This window comes from Zootoca vivipara, chromosome 2 (assembly GCF_963506605.1).
Source record: "Zootoca vivipara chromosome 2, rZooViv1.1, whole genome shotgun sequence".
NCBI classification, from domain to species: Eukaryota; Metazoa; Chordata; class Lepidosauria; order Squamata; family Lacertidae; genus Zootoca; species Zootoca vivipara.
Window position 1 is genome coordinate 86167186 of NC_083277.1, and position 21816 is coordinate 86189001.

The window sequence follows — 21816 nt, forward strand, 5'->3', positions numbered from 1 at the left end:
TTCACTGACTGGCTTCTCAGATAGCATATATTTGCTTGCAGCCTCCATGTACTCTATCTCTCATGCGCCCCATTAACCTATTTTAATTCTGAGTCAAGGTTAAGTTCAATGTATATTAATGAATAACTATCCCCGTTAATTATTAAAGGCCACACTGAAAACATGAACACCAGAAGAGCAACAGAGATAATCCAGAGTTCAGGTTGGGTCGGGTCTCCAGCAGGCAGCTTTCTTCCACCTTGTTGTTCTTAAGTATTTTCTTGGATTTCTGACCAAAAGAACAGAGAGAAAAATGGGGGTAGAAGCTCTGCTCCTTCTCTGCCTCCTCTTCACCTTGCTCTTGTTCTCCTTCAAAATGTACAAGAAGAAAGCCCAACTACCTCCAGGGCCCACTCCTTGGTTTCTTCTGGGCAATCTTCTGCAGAAAAACGTCCTGCCTCTGAGCAGAAACTATGCAAAGGTAAGTCCACCTCTTGGAGACCACTTTCACTTTTCATTTGTGCCGTAAAGCAGATTTGGCTAGACCAGGGATCCCCAAATTAAGGCCCGGCGGCTGGATGCGGTCCAATCGCCTTCTCAATCTGGCCTGCAGACAGTCTGGGAATCAGCATGTTTTTACATGAGTAGAATGTGTCCTATTATTTAAAATGCATTTCTGGGTTATTTGTGGGGCATAGGAATTCATTCATATGTTTTTTTTTTCATATAGTCTGGCCCGCCACAAGGTCTGAGGGACAGTGGACCGGCCCCCTGCTGAAAAAGTTTGCTGACCCCTGGGCTAGACTCAAAAGGCAGATAGAGACAGGAAGGCACAAAGTTAATTTCTACCTTCTTTAGTCTGTGTATGTCTGATTCTATCTGCTGCTTTGAGGGGCGCAAATATTCCTGCAACATAAGTGAACAGAAGGGAGGTCATGAAAAGAAGGTTTCCCATCCTCTTTGTCTCTTCCTGGAAGTGCTGCCAGACTGAGAGGCTGCAGAGAGCACCATCTTTAAGAACACACAAAGAACGCTGAAGGACTAGATGAAAGTCTTATCCATTCTCCAAGCAGCACAGTCTCCTGCAATTCTGCTCTGCACCCACCCCATGCCTTGGCAATCAGTGTTATTATTGCTTCTATAGATTTTCATGGATAACAAAGGGACATATTACGCAGTGCTGTAGCAGGGGGGTGGGTAGCCACCGCCCCCAAGTGAAGCCTCCAGGAGGGCACCATTGACGCTCCCAGCCTCTGTGTGTGTGTGTGTGTGTGTGTGTGTGTGTGTAAATAAATGTGTGTGGGGATGCCAAGCTGGGTCTTTGACTAGTGTTAAAGAAAGCCTAGGTTCGCCCCTGCATAACGCCTCTGTTTTTACTTAGTAGAGCCCTATCTACAGGTCAGTAACACTTGGTTGAGACATTGCTATCATAGGCATTGTGTGGTTGGGGGAGGAGGGAGAAAGAAGGGGGTAGTGATATTTCCATCTTTTGCATAGTGTATGTGTCGGGTGTTGTATTAGTGTCACGTGGATGGTTCTTGCATCTATTCATTTATTCCTTTTCGTTGGCAGTGAAAGAGACTGGTTGGTTGCATTTGGTTGATTACAGTGAGTTTTGTTGGTGTGTGAGAGAGTGTGAGGGGTTGTTGAGTCAAATTAGCCATATTGATTTGTATGCTGTCGGAGGGTTATGTTGCTGTTTCATTAGTGTTGAAAGGCATACTATATGTCATCTGCAGCTAATACAGTACAGTGGTGCCTTGCAAGACGAATTTAATTCGTTCCACGAGTCAATTCGTTTTGCGAAAAATTCGTCTTGCGAATCGCGGTTTCCCATAGGAATGCATTGAAGTTAATTAAATTTCAATGCATTCCTATGGGAAACTGCGATTCGCAAGACAAATTTTTCGCAAAACGAATTCGTCTTGCGAGTCACCATCAGATCGCAAGACGCATTCGTCTTGTGAAAAATTCGTCTTGCAGGGCATTCGTCTTGCGAGGTACCACTGTATATGACCATCTTGCCTAGCAGCCATTGATAGCCTTATTTGTCTAATCCACTTTAAAATCTGTCTAAGTTGATGACCATCCAGACATCTTGCAGTGGTGCTGCCTCTGAGAAGGAGGAGCTCCTTCTGCTTATCTTGATTGCCCTACCATTCTGCTTCACTGGAAGCAAAGGAGTGTTCTTTCCCCACACCATGATAAATTGCCTACACCTCTGTCTTCTCTTAGCGCATTGTTATCTAAACACAAAAACAAAAAAGCTCCAAATGTTTTAATTTTTCTTCACAGAGGCCAGCCCCTTGATAATTTTAATTGTCCCTGTTGGCACCTTTTCCAGTTTTACAATAACCTGCCAGTTTCAATGGCACAGCTGTCTGCAAACTTCCTTTGCAAGGTGTTTTGCTGCCTGAAGCAAACGGGGAAAAGCTGCCTCCTCCCAGTCCTGTTCCATGTACAAAGGTCCAGCAGGCCATTGACTCTGATCTCAACATTCTCCATAGCACCTTGAGGACAGTGACCTATGTTAGTGCATGCACACTCTCCACTCTCTCCACTCACTGCTTCATAATATGTGCTGCCTGAGACAGCTGCCTCTCTCTGCCTCATGATAGGGCCAAACCTGCTCCTTGAAAAAAGCCCAGGCACATGTATCTGCCCCACACCTTAACAATGAATACATCTGCAAAGAATTCATTCAGGTTCTCTGCAGTTCATTTCTCCTTCCTTGGCACACCTTTAAAACCCTTGTGGCAGGGCCGGCCCTAAGGCAAGGCTGGGTGGCGCAGGGCACCAGGGCGCCGGACTGCCAGGGGGGCCGCCGGGCCGCCAGGGGGGCCGCCGCGCTGCAGCGCCCACCAGACAGCCGCGCTGGGAAATAGGGCGGGGGGGCACCGGAGGGATATTCGCACCACAGCGCCAGGGCGCCAGATATGCTTAAAACGGCCCTGCCTTGGGGTGTGACATAATGGATAGAGTGTTGGACTAAGACCTAGGAAACCAGGGTTTGAATTCCCACTCAGTCATGAAGCTCACTGGGTGACCATGGGCCAATCACCATCTCTTAGCCTAACCTACCTCACAGGGTTGTTGTGAGAATGAAATGGGGAGCAGAAGAACCATGTACATCACTTTGAGCTCCTTGGAAGATTGTCGTTTATTTGTGTCCGAATCTTCGTGACCCCATGGACCATAGCATGCTGGTATATTAATGTAATAAATAAATAAATATATGAACTTCTTCCCTAGCTAATTTCCCACTTTTAGATATATAAATAGGCCTTATTCTTAATGTTTTCAGAGGTATGCCCCTCAAATTCTAATTTTGCATCACTTGTTGTCTGCCTTGGTTTTTTTGAGGGTGGGGTGGGGGTAGTTTGTGTTTCTATTCAATCTTCTCCTTTGTGCAAGACTTCAATTCCCTGAAGAAAGACATTTCCTAAAGGTTTCAGATGTGAAAAAGCCCTCAGAGACCTCAGAAATGTTAAATACTGTGAACACTATGAATGCTCACAAACAGAAATTTCACCAAAGTTATCCTGTCCTTAATATTTGGGATCATCATAATTTCTATCCCCGCCCCACCAGAATGGTTAAAAAAGCTGGCCCCAAAGTTTCAGCCAAGCCCCAAATAATAATTTCAACTGGCTGCTCATTCTCTCACTCACCCTGAGTGTTAATTCAGGTTATTCCTACATTGTCAGTTCATTTCAAACGTTTCAGCACTAGCACAGTCTTCTCTCTCTCTCTCTCTCTCTCTCTCTGTGTGTGTCTAAGTAATGATTGGACTATCACTTTGAGCTCCTTGGAAAATAGGGGTGGTATATAAATGTACACCTTCTGCAGTAACACAGTGCACACTGTCTTAATCCCTTGACTAGTTTAGCCCTCATGAGCACTTGCCTTCAATGAGACACATGACCAGTGTCAATAGCCTTGCTACAGTTATTTTGATAGCCTCCTATGATGCCCTTGAAAAAGTTTTAGTGTATATCCCCATAAACATCCATAATGATTGACAGACTGTTTGCTCTCCTTGCTCTATTCCTATTGGATCAACGCCCTCTATATTAAACTATAAACACGCAGATATTTCATTGGATCCCAGGACTGGATAGTCACCCAGCCACCCAAGGTTCTGTGAACAGAACCTTCTCTTTGTGAGTGAGTTAAGAAGTGGGTGGGTTTTCTCTGACCCATTTCTCCCCCCAAAAAATTCAGTTGATATTTCTTTTCTATTCATAAGTTACTTAATTTTTTCCTAGGGTCACATTAAATTCATTCACTTTTTTCTTACCAGATCATTTCATCCACTCATATTTCATTTTGCAATTCATCCATCCAGCTTTACATACAAATCCTTATTAATCAGCACTTGTTTGCTGGTTCTTCCTTGATTTGTGCTTAATAAATGTCTTCAGCACTTAGGAATTCATATAGGAATTTCTTTGGCTGATTCATCAACTCCTTTCTTTCTGCTCTTCTTTCCCTTCAACAGCCCCACATTGTTTCTAAACCCTTTTCTTCAGTTACTCACAGATGTCTGACCCCCACACCCTTTCACTTTCTGATAGGCTCTCTTCACACAGCTCCATTCCAAATTAAATGTGCAGCATCTCACCTTGCTGCTTTACTTCTTGCTGATAAAACAATGAACAGGGTGGTGATACAGTGACTACTGCAATCGACACAAGATAATATCACCAAGGATATTTTATGAATAAATCCATAAAAATTTGCAAAAAACAGTTTCTTTCCCAGATAGGTTTTATCTTAAACAATAGCAAATAAAGAGTCAAATTGTGATATACCAGTGGTTCAGTGCTCGGAAGTAATCAGACATTTTGTCATTGAAGAGCTTAGTCTTTGAGCTTTGTTTCAAATAATATACAAGAAAAGACTGTGTGTAAACAACCTAAAGCAGGGGTATATCTGACCCCATCTGCATGTTTACATTGGGAGTAGCATTATTAAACCTTCCAGGAGGTTTCACAAACTGAAGGACGTCGTCCTCTTTATTTTGAACTCTTTATTACAGTGGAACCTCGGTTTATGAACACCTCGGTTTATGAATTTTCAGTTTACGAACGCCGTGGACCCATCTGGAACAGATTAATTCACTTTCCATTACTTTCAATGAGAAAGTTTGCTTCAGTTTATGAACGCTTCAGTTTATGAACAGTCTTCCGGAACCAATTGTGTTCATAAACCGAGGTACCACTGTATTGCGTTTGCAATTGTTCAAGATAAAATCTATTTTAGAAAGAGAAGAAAATAGCACTGAACCACTGATATATTACAAGCGAACTTTTTATTTACTGCATTTGCTATTGTTTAAGATAAAACCTATCTGGGAAAGAAACTATTGTATTTTCACATGTATAAGACTATATTCCCCCCCCCCCTATTTTTTCAAGTTTAAAATTGAGGGGTCGTCTTATACACGGATAGTGCATATGGGAGATTTCTTTATTTAGAGTCCCCCCAAATAGGGGTCCCCCTTCATGGATCAATGCCTTGTCGTGGTGAAGGGGCTTGAATAACTCAGAGAAGCTATGAGCTATGCCATGCAGGGCCACTGAAGATGGACAGGTCATAGTGGAGAGTTTTGACTAAACGTGATCCACCTGGAGAATACGGTACTTTTGCCATTTTTATGGACATTTATTGTTTCCATGATGTCTCCTTGGTGATACTATCTTGTAGCAATTACTTCTGGCTGAAGCAGCAAGCCCTTGCAATAGCCATCTGGGTTCTTGCCATGACAGCTGAGAAGCACAAATAGACAAGTCACTGAAATAAAATAATTAGCACAATCCTGGGGCTTGGTGTGAGCTTTCTGGCCATGACCTACAGGAAAGCAGTTATGAGAACTGGGACTACCAAATCACCAGGCTAATTGCCTTCAGTCATCTGGATGAATTGAAATAATGTCAGCAGATGGGAGGAGGAAATTGCATAGCGAGGTCAAATAAAAATAGGTTTTGCTGACTGGAGCAGTGGTTCCCAACAGGTGGTCCGGGGACACCCAGGGGTCCGCGAGCTATGCCAGAGGGGTCCGCAAGATGCTATTAGAATAAAAAATATATTAAATATATTTCGTATGATAACAGATTTTTTGTTTTGGCCGCTTCCTGCATGAGCAGAGTCTAGCGCAAAACTAGAATTAGATAGAGGCAGTAGTTCTGCTGTATGCTGTTAGGTGGCGCTTTACAAACACTATTGTTTTGCAAAGAGGCAGCACACACATTCTACTAACGCTCACCTCCCCAAGATGCTTTGCGCGCGTCGGCTTCATTTGTGCGCTACTGCGCAGGTAACCCTGTCTTCTCCATTCCCCTCCCTCCTCCCTGGCGCGCACTGCCTCTTTGCAAAACAGTAGTGTTTGTAAGCAAAGCATTGTTTTTCGCGGAAGCTACAGTTCGCGTAGTTAAAAATGGACCGTTGGTTAAAAAGTGGTTCATCTCATTAAGAACTGAAAATTAAAACTGTATACTGATGGAGTACTCTGTTGTAACTGTAAAAAACGTATAAATATAAAATATAAAAAGACTCTTAATTTGGCTCTCACTTTTTAATTTTAGGATTAGGAATTAATGGGGGTCCTTGTCACAATAGCGGCTCGATGAGGGGTCCTCGAGAAAATTTTGTTGGGAACCCCTGGACTGGAGAAAGAGAGGTGTGGGACCTCCTAGCTAGAGCAACACTTTTGGATTGTGATTAGTTGAGTGGTGAGAGAGCCGATTGACAAAAAAAGTATCCAGGACTCATTGAAATGGGAGAGTGTGTGGAACAAAAAAGACTATAGCTTTGAGATTGGGGGGATTTAAAAATAAATTGCTGGGTTTTCACTTGGTAGGGCTAAACCCTGATTGCCATAATGGGCCAGCTGCCACTGATATATCCATGCATTTTTTAAATCCTACCTTCAGCTCTTTGATAAATGGGGTCCTATCTTTACCGTCTGGCTGGGTCCCAAGCCCATGGTGGTACTCTGTGGATATGAAGTGGTGAAAGATGCTCTGTTGGATCATGCTGAAGAATTTGGTGGGCGTCCTGCCTTGCCCTTCAGTGATGCAGTGAACCATTATAAAGGTAGGCAGGGGTACTGTGCTTATTTTTTGATTGCTTCCATTTTAATGGGAGAAGCAGCAGGGGCGTACCCAGGATCAAAACTAGGGGGGGCAAGCCATGGTCGTTCAGGGGCAGGGCCAAGGCATGGAAGGGGAGGGGCCACAAAGTGGGAATGTGGGCGGGGCTACGGAGCCCAGGTCAAACTGACTCCAGGAAGAAGTTTCATCCTGGGCGCAGCCCCGGGGGAGAGCGCATGTGTGCGGCCAGGGGCGTAGCAATAGGGGGCGGGGGCCCTGGGCTCCACCTTGTGGGGGGCAGCACGGCGCCCCTTGCCACCTCCACCGATGGCTGCCACGCCTGAGTAGGAGGAGGAGGGAGGGCTGGCCGAGTCGCCGAGCAGCTGCATGCTTGAGTTGCCTGTGCTTCCCACAGACCTGGCAGGGGCACGAGCTGAGGTCCTCCCTGCATCCCTCCCGGGGGCAAGGCCTGGCTCTGTGGCTCCTGCTGTGAAGCCCCCTCACCTTTCTGCGGCTCCTGCTGCCACTGCAGCCCAAGCAGAAGCGGTGACGGCGTCTGCTGCGCACTCCGAGGGTGCGCTGACCCGGGAGCTGCTGAGGCGCTGCGCCGCCATGGGCTATTGTTGCAGCCGCCAGGAGCGGCCCATGTGCAGCCCTCGGAGTTGGGGCCAGCGGGGTTGGGCATGCCGTCAGGCCGCAGCCGGAAGGAGCAGCAAGTGGTGCCGCTGCTGGGGCGGGGCTGGGCTGGGCTGGTTAGGGACGTGGCTCCCGCGCTGCCCCTACGCTGGAGCTCGAGGAGGGGAGGGAGAAATGGAGAGGAGGAGGAAGCCGCTTTCCTGTCTCCATTCCCTCCTTTCCCTCCTTTCCCTTCGCGCAGGTCCCTTCCTCCCAGCAGCGTCGCTAGCATTTATGCGCGCGACGGACGCCCCGCCACCGGCGGGGTGCCTTCTGATTTGCCGCCCCGGGCAGCCAGAAGGCTAGCAACATCGCTGCGCCTTGCTGAGACGCTTCAGGCTCTTCTTGCGGGACCCCAACACGTCTCCAGCTCAGCTGCAGCCACCGTGAAGCAGGATGATTTATTTATTTTATTTATTTTGCTTAGGGGGTGGCAGCTGTCCCCCCGCCCCATGCTGGGTACGCCCATGAGAAGCAGCCTTCATTTACAGGGGTCTCTGAGTAGGAAGAAGCAGACATCAAGCCCTTCCTTTTCAAACTGCAGGTGGAGCTAGATGTTACCACAAACTGGAGTTTTCCACCCAAAACAACAGCCCTGGACTGATTTCTTTCTTTACTGTGAGGGATATAGCCAGTCTCAAATAACCAACAAGCTAAATTCTAATTAATCTATGAAGGGTTAAGATCATAAAGTTAGCTGTCATGCCAAGCTTAGCTAGCTCACCTTGGAAGGAAGGGCTACCAAATTATTTGTTCTGCCCCTTCCCTTCCTTTTTTTCTTCCACCATGTGCAGGATGTCTGAGCTAGATGCTCCAAGCTTAGGCCACATGGCTTTATCGAGTTATCTTTCTGTTTCTATGCAAATAATTTAGAAAACCTTACTGTTTTGAAACCAAGTTTTTCAACCAGTCTTTTTGTGCTGCTGTATGGAAAAACACATGAATCTGCCCTTTGAAGAGTTTGTAAGTAAACTGTGTGGTCTCTTTCTATACTAAAGGGAAGTGGGAAACTTTGGAAAGAAGGTAGAAGGGCATGTTTTAAAGGCCCAAAAGCCTATATTCCCACACTTTTCTTTGCTGCATGTTTTGTGATGTTAAATCTCTGCTGGGGCTCTCTCACCAAAAAGCACTTGCCCCAAACCTGGATCTAGTCATACAGGAAAGTCTCCTTTTTATTTCTTAACCAAATCCAACATTTTGCCCATAACAAATATTTAATGAAAGCCGTGATATGACATGACCCACTGAAGAGTTTGCCTATCCTCTTTCCTCCAGCACCATTTAACAATGTGAAGAAATGACTCAATGTATTCACTCTATAGTTCAGCACTGTTATTATGTGGTACAAAAGTTACATACAAACCACCCATGGCTTGATTCATTCTCAGATGGGTGTTGTAATGGCAAGGAAAGTCATAGGAAAATGCAGTAAAAAGTGAGATCAGTTGATGGGAAGTCATAAACCTTGGGGTGAACAAATCAAAATGAATACTCAGCAACAGTCAATACCATATAATCTCTGTACAAGTGTTGTGCAAACAAGTCAGGATGAACACTCAATGAACAGGTTGTCTGGAAGAAACCCTACTGCAACTACGAATGGGAATATATTCTGAATGGACAAAGTGCCACAATGAACTTCCATCCTGATAAGAAAACTTCCTAAGGGAATGATCTTCACCTGTTTGCTTTCAGGACTGTCCAGCAGATCTTTGAAAAAATGGAGAGAGCTGCGCAGGTTCACACTCACCACCCTGCGAGATTTTGGAATGGGGAAGAAAACAATGTCCAAGAGGGTGCAGGAGGAAGCTCTCAGTCTGGTGGAGGCAATGGCAACCGCAAAAGGTCTTCTCAAGTTATCCTTATTCCAAACACACTTTTGAAGTCCTTCAGGGCAGGAAGAGTAGGCTACCAGGATTTCCATTAGTTATGGCACAGGTGTTCATAATGAATTTCTTCCTATTAAAGAACTTGGCTGAGTTGTAACGTACTCCTGAAATGTGCCAAGCTCTGTTTGAGCAGGGATTTCCTGACCACAGATATGGGGGAGCACATTGTCCTCCTTGTAGGAGTCCATAATGTTATCCTCACCAGTTAAGCTGCACTTCTGCATTGCCAAAGAAAGTGAATACTGTCCTTCAAGAGCTGCTGATACTATCGTTCCATGTAAAAGGAATTTAATTATCTTTAAATGTCAGGGAAATATTAAATGCACCGTGTGTCTAGCTCAGTTTGTACAAGGAACTCTTGTTTACGTTCTTCTGCCGTGCTGGCAGAGGGAGAGAGCATCCACCTCGCCAAATTCCATTGACTATGTCCTTTTGCTCCTGCAGGGAAGGCCTTTGATCTAAGAAAATACATGAGAATTGCTGTTTCTAATGTGCTCTGTTCTGTTGTCTTTGGGAGTCGCTTTGACTACACAGATCAGGTCCTCTGGGAGATGTTGCGTATCATAGAGGATTTCGTGAGCTACTTTGCGAGTTATATGGGACAGGTATGTTGTTTCTTCTTGTGAGGATATCCCATGGACCCAGAACCTTGGTTCATCTTAGTGGACATGGGCCTGTTATAAGCCAGGTGCACTCTAGGGCATATTTCCCTTTACCTTTTACACTTTCTCTGATCCTCTTGTCTGCATTAAATTGCAAAATTGCACATGAAACAAATCAAATACATCTTCGCTTTAATTGCAGATCAACATTAAATTTGCCACAGAAAGGCAGGGCCTCAAAATACAGACCTTGAGGAATTCTTCTGTAGGTGTTTTGGTGCAGCACTTCCCCGGGCTAGCGGTGAATTTTCCCAGTTATTCATTATCAAGGGGTTGCTTATCTAAAGGGTGTTAAGGCAGTCAGAGCTGGGCTGAATATCTGCTTGTGGCAAGGGAAATGAGTTTGAAACTCGGACACTCCCTTTCCCCAGGAAGCATAAGGGAAATATTTTTATCTGGGCTTTTCTTCTATGAGCTTATCCACACCTAAGATTGCCCCACTACTTTCCCCCAGGAAAACCCATTGTTTTGGAACAAACAGCAATCTGTTTTTCTGCAGATTGCTGTTTCTTCTGATTCAGCACTAAATAGCAGGTTTCCTGGGGGGAAGCAGCAGGGCAATGGTAAAAGCACTCAGCCCTGTGCCTAGAAAGCATGGGCCAAGAGCAAATCTGCTTGGACCTGTGCCTTCTAGGCATAGGATAAGCGGAAGTCCAGGAGAGACTGGGCAAGTAACTCTTTGTTCCTCTCCAGTCTACCTGAGAAGCTCAGCATGTGAGGACGTATGAGTTGGTTGCTCCAAGCTTAGACCACATGGCCAGGGCAGTCTCGAGCAGGTCGGGGGCCCTGGCGTTGAGGGGCGGAGATCGCTCTGGTGCCCCTGCCCTCGCAGGGTGCAGCATGGCTTACGCACGGCTTCGCCGCGCAGCGCCCTGCCTACCAGCCCGGCGCCACCAAGACTCTACCTAGAGCCGGCCCTGCACATGGCTCCTGCAAGCTACTCTCGAGTTCCTTGTATGCCAGTGACTGAGCCTGGGACCTACTGCATGCAAACCTGGTGCTCTGCCACTGAACCCGTGTCCGTAGTGTTCTGGTTTCTAGTCTACTTAGATTTAATATATATGGAACGTGTATCAACTAAGCACAGAAACATTCAAGCAGGGGTGGTGCATCCCATTTCATGACTTGAGACAAAACAAAGTAAATTCTTAGCCAGCAGAGGACGGGGTGGGGTGGGCAGGACATCTGAGGAGGGTTCACTTCGAGGGCTTCCACCACCTGAGGTGCCTGCTTCACTCCACTTCATGGATGGGCCAGACCTGCATACAAGATACCTAACAATTATTTTTAATGAGTCTTTGCTGTAGAAAGATCTCGAACCTGTTTCTGCATTATTTTGTTTCAGAGAATAAGCAGGCGAAATAATGAACAATGCATTTGCTTTTTTTTAAAAAAACCAATGCATTATTTATAAATTCACAGTAGGAAGTTGATTAGGGCTGTGATCCTAACCCCATTTACCTCAGAGTAAGCCCAGTTTAATTCAGTAAGCCTCATTTCTGGGCAGGTATGGTTAGGAGTTCTGCCTCAGTGGATATGGGCAGGATCTAATGATAATGAATATGTCAATATGTAAATATAATAGACTGTAAATAAAGTAGACCAAGGAGGAGGGGGAGGAAGAGGATGAGAGAGGATTTCTTTACAATTGTTTGTTTGTTTATTAAACTTAAATCCTGTCACTCCTCTCAAAGGAGCCATGGATTGCAGACATTTTGCAGTAGATTTCTCCAACATCCCTAAATCCATAGACTCAGCAGGCAGTTCTAAAATGATGAATTCAATATACAATTGTTATGTATTGTCTCTGTTCCAGATTTATAATGTGTTCCCAAAAATAATGCCTTACCTGCCTGGACAGCACAAAAAGATTTTTGGAGATTTTGAAAAAATGTATGCTTACATCAATGAGAGGGTGGAATCCCACAGGGAGACCCTGGATTATCAGGACCCCCGGGACTATATTGACTGCTTCCTTATGAAGTCAGAGAAGGTAGGAGGTTATATAATTTCCCTTCTCTACACTTCTGAGATGTCTCTTGTTTGTGGCTACATTTGGAAATGCCTCATATGTCTGCTGCCCTCCCTCATTCTGATCCTGCATTCTGGCTGTAGTGGTTGGCCATTGTGATGATCTCCAGGCTAATCTCAGGTGGAGGCATCTTCCCTCAAGCTATGCAGGTTTTGTGTTCCTTCTCGTTACTGCATGGAAAAGACTGAGATGTCTCAGATCATCTTTGATTTACTTTTATTAATTGTCACCCTGCCAAATGCTTCAGTTTCCCCAATGGCCTCCTTCATCAACAATACTTACCTGGCAGGGGACTTCCGGTCTGCTGCCATTTGCCATTCGGCGGGGATCGCCTCGGTCTCCAAGGTCCCCATCGCCGCCGAGGAGGGGGGGAGTCGCGTCAGTGCCGCGACCCCCGGAGAACCCCCAGATAGAGCGTTTTGGGGACCTGGACACCCAGCTGTGCTCCCTGAAGTTACAAACGCTGCCCGGAAAGCCCCATTTTTGGAGCCCTGAGAGCAGACCGATCGTGACGGAGCCTTGGGTCCTTTGCTACCTCAGCGGCGAGAAGCTCCGAGCCGAAGACAATGGAGCGGCAGATACCTCCAAAAATAGAATTCGACCGTGAGCAAATGGACGTAAGATTGAATTGAGAAATTCGGAAAAAATTGGTCACGGGAGGGGAGTTAAAAAAGGAAACGGAGGTCGCTCCCCCCCCCCGAGATAATCACTTCGCAGCTAACTTGCCTGCAGCCGCGTTGTTTGAATGAGGCTACGAACTCTCCTAAAAAAGAGAACCCTTCCCTTAAGTGGCAGAGCCAAGGGGAGGAGGTATTTTAATTTTTGAACTCTGCAAAATATGTTTGGAGTATAAACAATCCCCCCCTGTAACCTGGGAGCAAGACCCTTGAAGCCGCGACCAGCCGAAACTGCGAGGCTACAAAGGGAAAGAAAGTATCAATAATGGTGAACCTTTGAATTCTAGATACAATATTATGGATACATTAATTTGAGCTCTAAGAGGCTTTGGAATTTAAGAAGTAATCAGACCTTGGAAATAAAAGAAAGGATTTAATTTGGATGAAATTTAACAAAAGAATACAGCACCACCCCTGGCATTACAACATACGCCTTCTGGTGTAATACGAGAAGACAAAGGATGCAGCCAGACAAAATACCCAACCTACAGTCAGAGGAGGACTGCTTACAGTACATTTTGGAACAAATCCAAGAAATGACACAAGAAATGTGTAACTGTAATAGAAATTCACAGCCCCTAATGGAAAATTTACAATCAGAAGCAAAGGAGGAAGAAGATAACAATAATGAAAAATTAGAAGAAGAAAAGGAGGAGCAGCACATTGAAGAGCAACCTGTGAGAGAGGTTGTGAAGGACACTTATTTGATTCAAGGATCTCCAGACCAAGGTGGAACTTGGGGCCCTGATTTTCTAGTGGGAGAGGGAGATCAGGCCCCAGTCAGAGACAATCAAGCTGTGGCAGAAGATGATGACTGGGTCTGGATTTGTGCCTCTCTAGTGAGAGAAGGGGGACACAATCCAGACAGAAGATGGGTGATAATAGGGGACAAGGAAAATGAAGATGTGAGAGGGAGACTGGCTGAAGATTTGAAACAACAGAAGGGGAGGAGGAGCGAATGGTGTGGCTTGGAGTGGTCAAGAGAGGGTGTGGGGTGAAAATTTTTATGGAATATTAATTAATGGATGGCTTTAAAAGGTCTGAAAATGGAAAGTATTAAGGAACTGGTTGGGGAATCGTGGGAATTGTTACCCAGGGGAGGGAGGGGAAGATTCAAGAGGAATCGTAATATATTAGATATGAAGATGTTAGATTTGGGGAAATGATATATTTTTCAGGGAGAAATTAAAGGCTAAGGGAAATAATTAGAGATAGTTAAGATGTTGTTTAAAACTGAGTAAGCTATATTATTGAGTGAAGAATAAGAATTGTAATTGTTGAATTATTATGCAAAATATTGTGAAAGCTGTACAATGGGATTTAAAATAGACTCGGGAAGGGATGGACGGGGAAGTCGATGCTACGATATTAAAAATATTTGTTTTTTGTATCTCGTTTTGTTTTCTTTTTGCTTTTTTGTATTTTTCTCTTTTCTTTTTCTTCTTTTTGTTTTTGTTATTTTTTTATGTAAAAATCTTCAATAAACATATTAACATAATAATACTTACCTGGCAGGGAAGACACCTTGATCAACAATTCTGGATCAGCAAATAGATTGAGTGGATAGCATTGGCCATTAAATGTCACAAGACCTTCAAAATTATTTGAAAAATTGATCTTACATACAAATGAATATACCATCCCCCCAAAATAATAAACACTATACTCTATCAAATAATTAATGAGTTAACAATTGGAGGATACAACTCCATGAAACAGCAATGGGAATCTGATGTAGGAATAGAGATTGTGGAGGTAGATTGGAATAATTTGTGGGCTTAAAAACCACTAAAATCAGTATAAACTTGTATATAAGAAAATAATGATTGTAATAATAATAATAATAATAATAATAATAATAGTCCATACCCCAGACCATCTGACTCGGTATCCACAGCCACTCTGGTAGCCTACCAATACATATAAAAGCATCATAAAACATCAAACTTTAAAAATGTTTTTTAAAAAACTTTAAATGAATAACACCATGGCTTTGTTTCAGCTGAAACCTGTTGGATCTCAGTTCTGGCAGCTCTCAGGTGGGTGCCATTGCCATTCTAAGAGAATGAGCAGGTGATTGTGACGAGTTCCACCACCTCATTTTCTAGAGAAATGTCACTGAGTAAAACTATATTCAATTTTTTTTTAAAAAAAACCCCACTGTAGTTACACGGCAATAAACAATGCAAGTATTTTGTTCCATCCAGTTACTGCATAGAAAAGACTGAGATGTCTCACTTCCTCCATCACTCTTTCCGATGGGTGTTTTAAATTCTATTTCTCCTTTTCCTTTTTACAGGAACAAACCAATCATGAGGCCATCTACACCCAAGAGGAGCTTATCATTTGTGTGCAGGGACTCTTTATTGCTGGGTCATTGTCCACAAGCGAAGTTTTGGGCCGTGCCCTCCTGGTGATGGCTAGATTGCCACACATTCAAGGTACATAAATTGTCCAAAGGACTGAAAGGACATTAAAACTTCACGAAGGAAGTGCAACTTGCTCACAGAAATACTTGAAGTACAAAATGTCTTTTCCTCGGCCCATGGTAAAGGTTTCCACTGGGGTCCAGCATCAGCCACATTTGTTTAGAAGAGGAAGACGCTGCTCCCACCCTCCACTGTTTTATTTTATTTTATTTTAAGCATATGCACTCCAAAAGCTTCCATAAGTAACCAGCACATAAATAAAGATGCTACATAAATGATATAATTTACATAAAATTGATAAAATTATTGTAAAATTAAAGCAAGAATAGAGCACTGTCCTCCCAGAGACCTGTCCTTCATATTCTGTCTTCCTGGAGATTGATGTTTATCTTTTCCGGAGGGAAAAGGGCATCTTCCCATTCACCTCAGCTCCACGGCACTTCTCTCCAACAAACTTGGCACTCAGGAACTAAAACTTACATCCCTTAAAACAAATGCTTCAACAAAAAAGGGCCTTACATTGTTCATGAAAGGAATAACTCCTCCTAAAACTTTGTTGCCACAAGACAAATCCATGGAGCCATTAGGGTTGCCAGACTCAATAGAGGACAGGACTTCTGTGCCTTTAATTGCCCTGCTCTCTTTTGAGTCTGGAAACCTTAAAGAGAAACCAGCAGACCCTTTGTTTAATTTCCAAGCAAAGGGTCTGCTGGTTTCTCTTTAAGGTTTCCCGACTCAAAAGAGAGCAGGGCAATTAAAGGCACAGAAGTCCTGTCCTCTATTGAGTCTGGCAACCCTAGGAGCCATTAGAATCAGAATGAAAACCTCTGTTGGGGATTCTAACATCTGAATACCAGGGACTAGGAGGGCTGTTGCCTTGAGGGATGGAGGAGGAAACCATTTTAAACTGATTCATACACTGAGCTGGGCTCGTATTGGATCACCTCCAGTATCCATTGGCTATGTATGTCCAAGGGGCTAGTGCAAAAGTAAACCACTTCTTTAAATCATTTTAGCAAGAGCCGAGGCAGGGAGGAACCACCATTATAAGCAAACAGCTCTTTACCTCAGAACAGTTTGGATTGTGTCTGATCCCCTTTCTGCAAGGCTGTGAACTCTTAAGAATAGCTCAGTAGTGAGGTTTCCTTTAATTATGACTGTTAATTGTGCATCATGCAAAGAAGTACTTTATATTTTCTGTCCTGAACCTAATGCCTTCAACCCTTGCCCTGTGGTGATTCTGATTTGCTACCCTGTGACTCTTTTTTTTTTTTTTGGCTGAGGTACAAGAGTGGGATGTAAGTTTAATGAATGAATAAAAGGTATTGTTTGAAGAGACAGCATAAAGTTTCCAGACCATCTATTCAACATGCTTTACATAATTTCATGAACATCTCTAAGAATGCCTTCCAGTTAACTTTTTTGCTTAAGATAAAAAGCCCACATCCTTTAGTAATATAAGGTGATCCCCTGTAGCAAAGCAAATGCCTTGGGGTTATGGAAGCCAGATTCCTTTCATCTTTGCATGCCATCTTTAAAAATGGGCTCCTGTCAGGATGCAAATTCATGTAAGACGGTGTTACTTTTCCTTCTGGTTGGAGAATGTTGAAGGCTATCACTATGTTAGAAGAGAAGTAGCTTCAGAATTCTGGAAGTAGAGCTCTGAATTTGTTTTCTTACAGAAAAAGTTCAACGGGAGATTGATGAGGTGGTAGGTGCCAACCGTATCCCTGGCATGGAAGATAGGGTGAGGATGCCTTACACCAATGCTGTTCTCCATGAGATTCAACGATATGAAAAAGGGAGCCTTGAGAGCTTCCCGCGTGAAACAACATGTCCTACAAAATTCCGGGGCTATCTTATCCCCCAGGTGTGTGTCACATGTGAAATGAGCAGGTTACTGTGGAGAGGGGAAGGGGGGATTTATCATCCCATTAATGACTTTGGTTTGTCACAATCCCAGCCAGTGCAGAGACAAGGTATGCTGATTACTACCTCACCCCCCCCCCACACACACACATTCATGGTGATTTTTCAGAATGCTGTGCCATGACTTGTTTCTATATGTGACAAGCAACTTTAGGGATCACAGTCTCTTACATAAACAGGCTTCTTTTTATGTTTATGAAACTGAAACAAATAATGAAATCTCTATCTTCTCCCTGAAGGGCACAACCGTCTGTTCAGAGATTGGATCTGTGCACTTTGATCCTCTCCAGTGGGAGAATCCAGAAGAGTTTGACCCAGGTCATTTCTTGGATGAGAAGGGCCAGTTCCGGAACAGGGTTGCCTTCATGCCTTTTTCTGCAGGTGACTCTATAGACCTAGATTCTCACACTGTGGGGTTGGGTCCAGCAGCTGGCATGTGGATGGATGGGCAGGAGAACTCCAAGAGTGATAGTGCTGCCAGGAGATAAGTAAGAGGTTTGGGGAGGGATTGTCTACCCACAAGACGTTTCTCTCTGTCTTTGCCCTCCCTTTCCTACATCCTGAGCAAGCATTAGCCTGAGGAAGGGACAGTTGAGTTCCCATCTTTTGGACCACTGCCTACAGGAACCACATGGGCTCTGTGTTAAGAAAGAGAGCTGGCATGATGAGTTGATAGGAAAGGAAAGGAGAGTACTCACTCACATAATCTTTTATCTTTCTTTGATCTGAAGCTGCTTATGTGTAGCTTTCAGCTCAAAGATTTACACACACAGAGGGATCCCACATGGTCTTTTCAATACTCTCTTCTCTGCAGGCTGCCTGTCCCCCAGCCAGAGAATGGATTATCCGTGCCTCCTTGAATTGTGAAGCCAAGTAGTGCAACATGGCTGCTGCTCATTGGGAAGCCCCATATCCTCCTCCGCATTACTCATGCTCCAACCTTCCAAGACTCTTGAATTCCCACCCCCTGCATGTTTCTCCATTGCCCTCCCTAGCCCTCTGCACTCCTCCCACATAGGAGGAACCATTATATTTTACTCCAAGCAGCTGGGCATGCTGAAAGGAGCTCATCTTCAGCCTATAGACCAATAACGGTGTCAGGTAGATGGTGGCCAATGTTTTGCCATGCCTTAAGCTGACAGGGTGGAAAGTACTAATTTATATTCATTGTTTCAAATTATTGGGACAGGCACCTTCAAGAGCACAGGTGCTACAGCAGTAACCTCAGCCATAAAAGATCCTGGAATAGGTTTTGGGGCACATCCTCACTTTGCACAGTACATACAATATTGTGTTTTGTGGCAGGAGAATGAGCCAAGCAGTACTTTAGTGTTATATAACATGCTCAGAATAGAAGTCCACCAGTCAGCCAAAGAATCGAGAAAACTCCATGAGACCAATATCTCCAAAAACATACCTGCCTGAAACACTTCACCTTCACATCACAGTGGAAGCAGAGAGTTGCAGGCACCCCTTGAGAAATGGTCACACTGCTGTCTTTCTTTTGCAGTTCCGTTATTTCAAAATGAGTTGGCTGGGTTTCTTGGGCACTAAATAGGTTTTTGATGACTGGTGAGCCCTGCCACTTTCTTCTCTCCTAGGAAAACGGGCATGCCCAGGGGAAGCCCTGGCTCGGATGGAGCTGTTCCTGTTCTTCAGTGTTCTGCTCCAGAACTTCACCTTCCAGCTGATTGGAGATGCCAAAGACAAGGATATATTCACTTTGTATGAGGATAGTGGCCTGAAGACAGGAGACTTGCCATTGAAATTCACTAGACGTTCAATATGATCCAGTGACAGCAACTAAGCAGAATGGATGGTGCCAATGCTTTTAGATGCTGGGGAGGGGGGGGGGAGAGAGATGGGAGAATCGTACGTTGAAAATGGTGTCTGTAAGAATAAAAAAATTATTATAAATTATTTTGGAGGTGGTATTTAACACCAATGAGATTAAATCAAACAAACAAGGAACATTAGGTGTTATGTTGGAGGAGATGCTGGGAAACCGGGAATTATGTTCACATTTCGTGGGGGGGGGGGTAAATATGTACAATTTCTCTGGCAAAAAGGTGTTTAAGGAGATAACAGAAATCACTGGGTAAAAGCTGACTGAAAGTCCAGAAGTAGCATTATTATCAATTTACGATGGGGTGGAAGGCTATGAAGGACTTGCTCACAAATTTATTGACAGTTGCACAAATCATAGTAACTAGGAAGTGGAAGAGGCAAGCAGAATATAAAATGGAAGAATGGTACAAAGAGGTGTGCGATATAGCTATTAATGATAAATTAACATATGCCATTAAGGTAAGACAGGGAATATGAAGGAGAAATGATTTTGAAGAGATATGGAAGGTGTTTGTAGAATTTGTACTGTTAAAACGGAAAGGGGTCAAACCATTGCAAGAGGTGTTGAAATTTTGGGAGGTTGGATAGTTACAATGGAATGATCTCAGTACAGTCATACCTTGGTTTGCGACCGCAATTTGTTCCGGGGAGCCGGTTGCTCCCCGAGTTCGTAGTAAACCAAGGGGTTCTTCTGCGCGTGTGCAAAGCGCTAATAGAGTGCTTCTGTGCATGTTGCGCAGATCGCTTCTGTGCATCCACACGCTGCGGAACGCGGATATAAACACTTCCGGGTCTGCAGCGGTCGCAAACGGAGGCGGTCGCAAACCAAGGTATGAATGTAGTGGGGTACACATTTTTATTCTTATTTATTTATTCATGATTATTACTTTGTCAAAAAATAGTTGTAAGTTTAATGTAATAAAAAAAAGACTTCATAAAATGATGCTCCTTTGGACCCCTTGCTCACCCATCTGTGTGATATTAGAAAGGTAGCCTTAGACTTGCTTCAGACAAATAAAGAAGATTGCATGTAGCAGATCCAGAATATTCAACTCACAAAAAGATGGCTGTTTGGCTAGGAAAGTGTGGTTTTTAAGCATAGCAAAATATTACCATTCAATTTAATTTACCCAGCTTTCATAATCTTGTTTTCTATTAAGCTATGATTTATTTTAAAAGCCTCCATTTTGAATATATATAGATGTTTATGAACCCTGTTTTCCACATAACACATTTTTAAGGCTGCTATGTTTAGGGATGAGCACTACGACCCACATCCCTGGAAATGGCTTCTAAAATGGGTGCTAAACTGTGATATGACACCCATTTACATTGGGTTATAATTCAGGGGTCAGCAAACTTTTTCAACAGGGGCCAGTCCACTATCCCTCAGACCTTGTGGGGGGCTGGACTATATTTTTTTTGGGGGGGGGGGATGAACGAATTCCTATGCCCCACAAATAACATTTTAAATAAATGTTGCATTTTAAATGCATTTTAAATTAAAGCACGCATTCTACTCATGTAGAAACACGCTGATTCCCAGACCGTCTGTGGGCCAGATTTAGAAGGCGATTGGGCCAGATCCGGCCCCCGTGCCTTAGTTTGCCTACCCATGGATTACCATATATCCAACATTTGCATGAGCAATTCCTCCCTCCACTGCAGAACCCTCAAAATGCAGTGCCAGATGTTCAGGAAGGCCCACCAGGAGAGGCTTTTTTCAGGGGACCTGGCAGAGGGAGAAGCTGAGAAGAAAGATCATTTGCACAAGGAGTCTTTAACCTGTGCACAGCCATTTTATACACACCACATTGTCCCAATCTGTCCAATCCTAATCAGTGTTTCACATTTGCTCTTTTCTTACCGACTTTTTTTTGGGGGGGGGGCATTTTTCCTGAAAATGTTTCAATTAAAAGCACAAGGAAAAGGAAAGGAAAAGAAAAGAAAACGGCACAAAACTGGGTAGAAAGAAACAATATAAGAATATATAAAATATACAAAGAAAACTCTAACCCATACATTATTATATAAATTCGATATTATTATCCCAATACATATGTAAATATCAATAGCCTACTGCATTTTGTATAAAGTCCTCAACTTCAAGACTTGTTCAAAGCAATAAAATTGTACCTAATAAAATTAGATACTAAGGGGATGATATGGTTGGTTCTTTGCAAGTGGAAGGAAAGCTAATGGAGGAAGAAGGCCAGCAGGTAAGAAACTCTGTACCTTAAGAAGTACAGTATACACAAGAGGGGGAGACTATAGCACTAGCAGGAGTCTACATTTACCACTATGTTCTTTTCAGCTAGAAGAAGTATCTTTGACCTACACTATCAATGAGATAATTTCAGCAACTGTGGCTTGTCAGGCAAGCCCTTTGTTTTCCTCTGGGCAGCCAATTAGGCTGAGACATGGTGCTGAGCCCATCGTCATCTAGATAGCTTTATGGATGAGTTGGGATTTGAACCTGGGTCTTCCCAGTACAACTCTAACATCCTAACCATCAACCCATGCTGGATCCTGAGGTAGCATTTCCATGCTTGTGTGATTGTGCGCCAGCTTCTTAGTCCTTTCCCTGTATAGTGTGGCTATT

At 43.9% G+C, this 21816-nt stretch overlaps 1 protein-coding gene across 2 annotated transcripts; it reads left to right on the top strand.

Annotated features, from left to right (window-relative positions):
* The first annotated feature begins 161 nt into the window (after positions 1-161).
* Positions 162-20071, top strand: LOC118079919 (cytochrome P450 2C1-like). Of its 2 annotated transcripts, XM_035104671.2 has the most exons (9): positions 162-460; positions 6915-7077; positions 9444-9593; positions 10082-10242; positions 12116-12292; positions 15308-15449; positions 17120-17307; positions 17606-17747; positions 18968-20070. In XM_035104671.2, the coding sequence occupies exons 1-9, from the start codon at positions 293-295 to the stop codon at positions 19153-19155; spliced, it is 1479 nt and encodes a 492-aa protein (XP_034960562.2). In that variant the 5' UTR covers positions 162-292; the 3' UTR covers positions 19156-20070. The 2 variants fall into 2 exon arrangements, with proteins under 2 accessions (XP_034960562.2, XP_034960563.2); XM_035104672.2 differs by lacking the exon at positions 9444-9593 and having other exon boundaries at positions 18968-20071.
* The last annotated feature ends 1745 nt before the right edge of the window (positions 20072-21816 follow it).

Excerpts from the sequence above, each read along its gene's own strand:
- LOC118079919 (XM_035104671.2), top strand. The coding sequence starts at position 293 with ATGGGGGTAGAAGCTCTGCTCCTTCTCTGCCTCCTCTTCACCTTGCTC. Across the intron at positions 7,078-9,443 it reads TGCAGTGAACCATTATAAAG|GACTGTCCAGCAGATCTTTG; the intron begins GTAGGCAGGGGT and ends GTTTGCTTTCAG. Across the intron at positions 17,308-17,605 it reads GGGGCTATCTTATCCCCCAG|GGCACAACCGTCTGTTCAGA; the intron begins GTGTGTGTCACA and ends TTCTCCCTGAAG.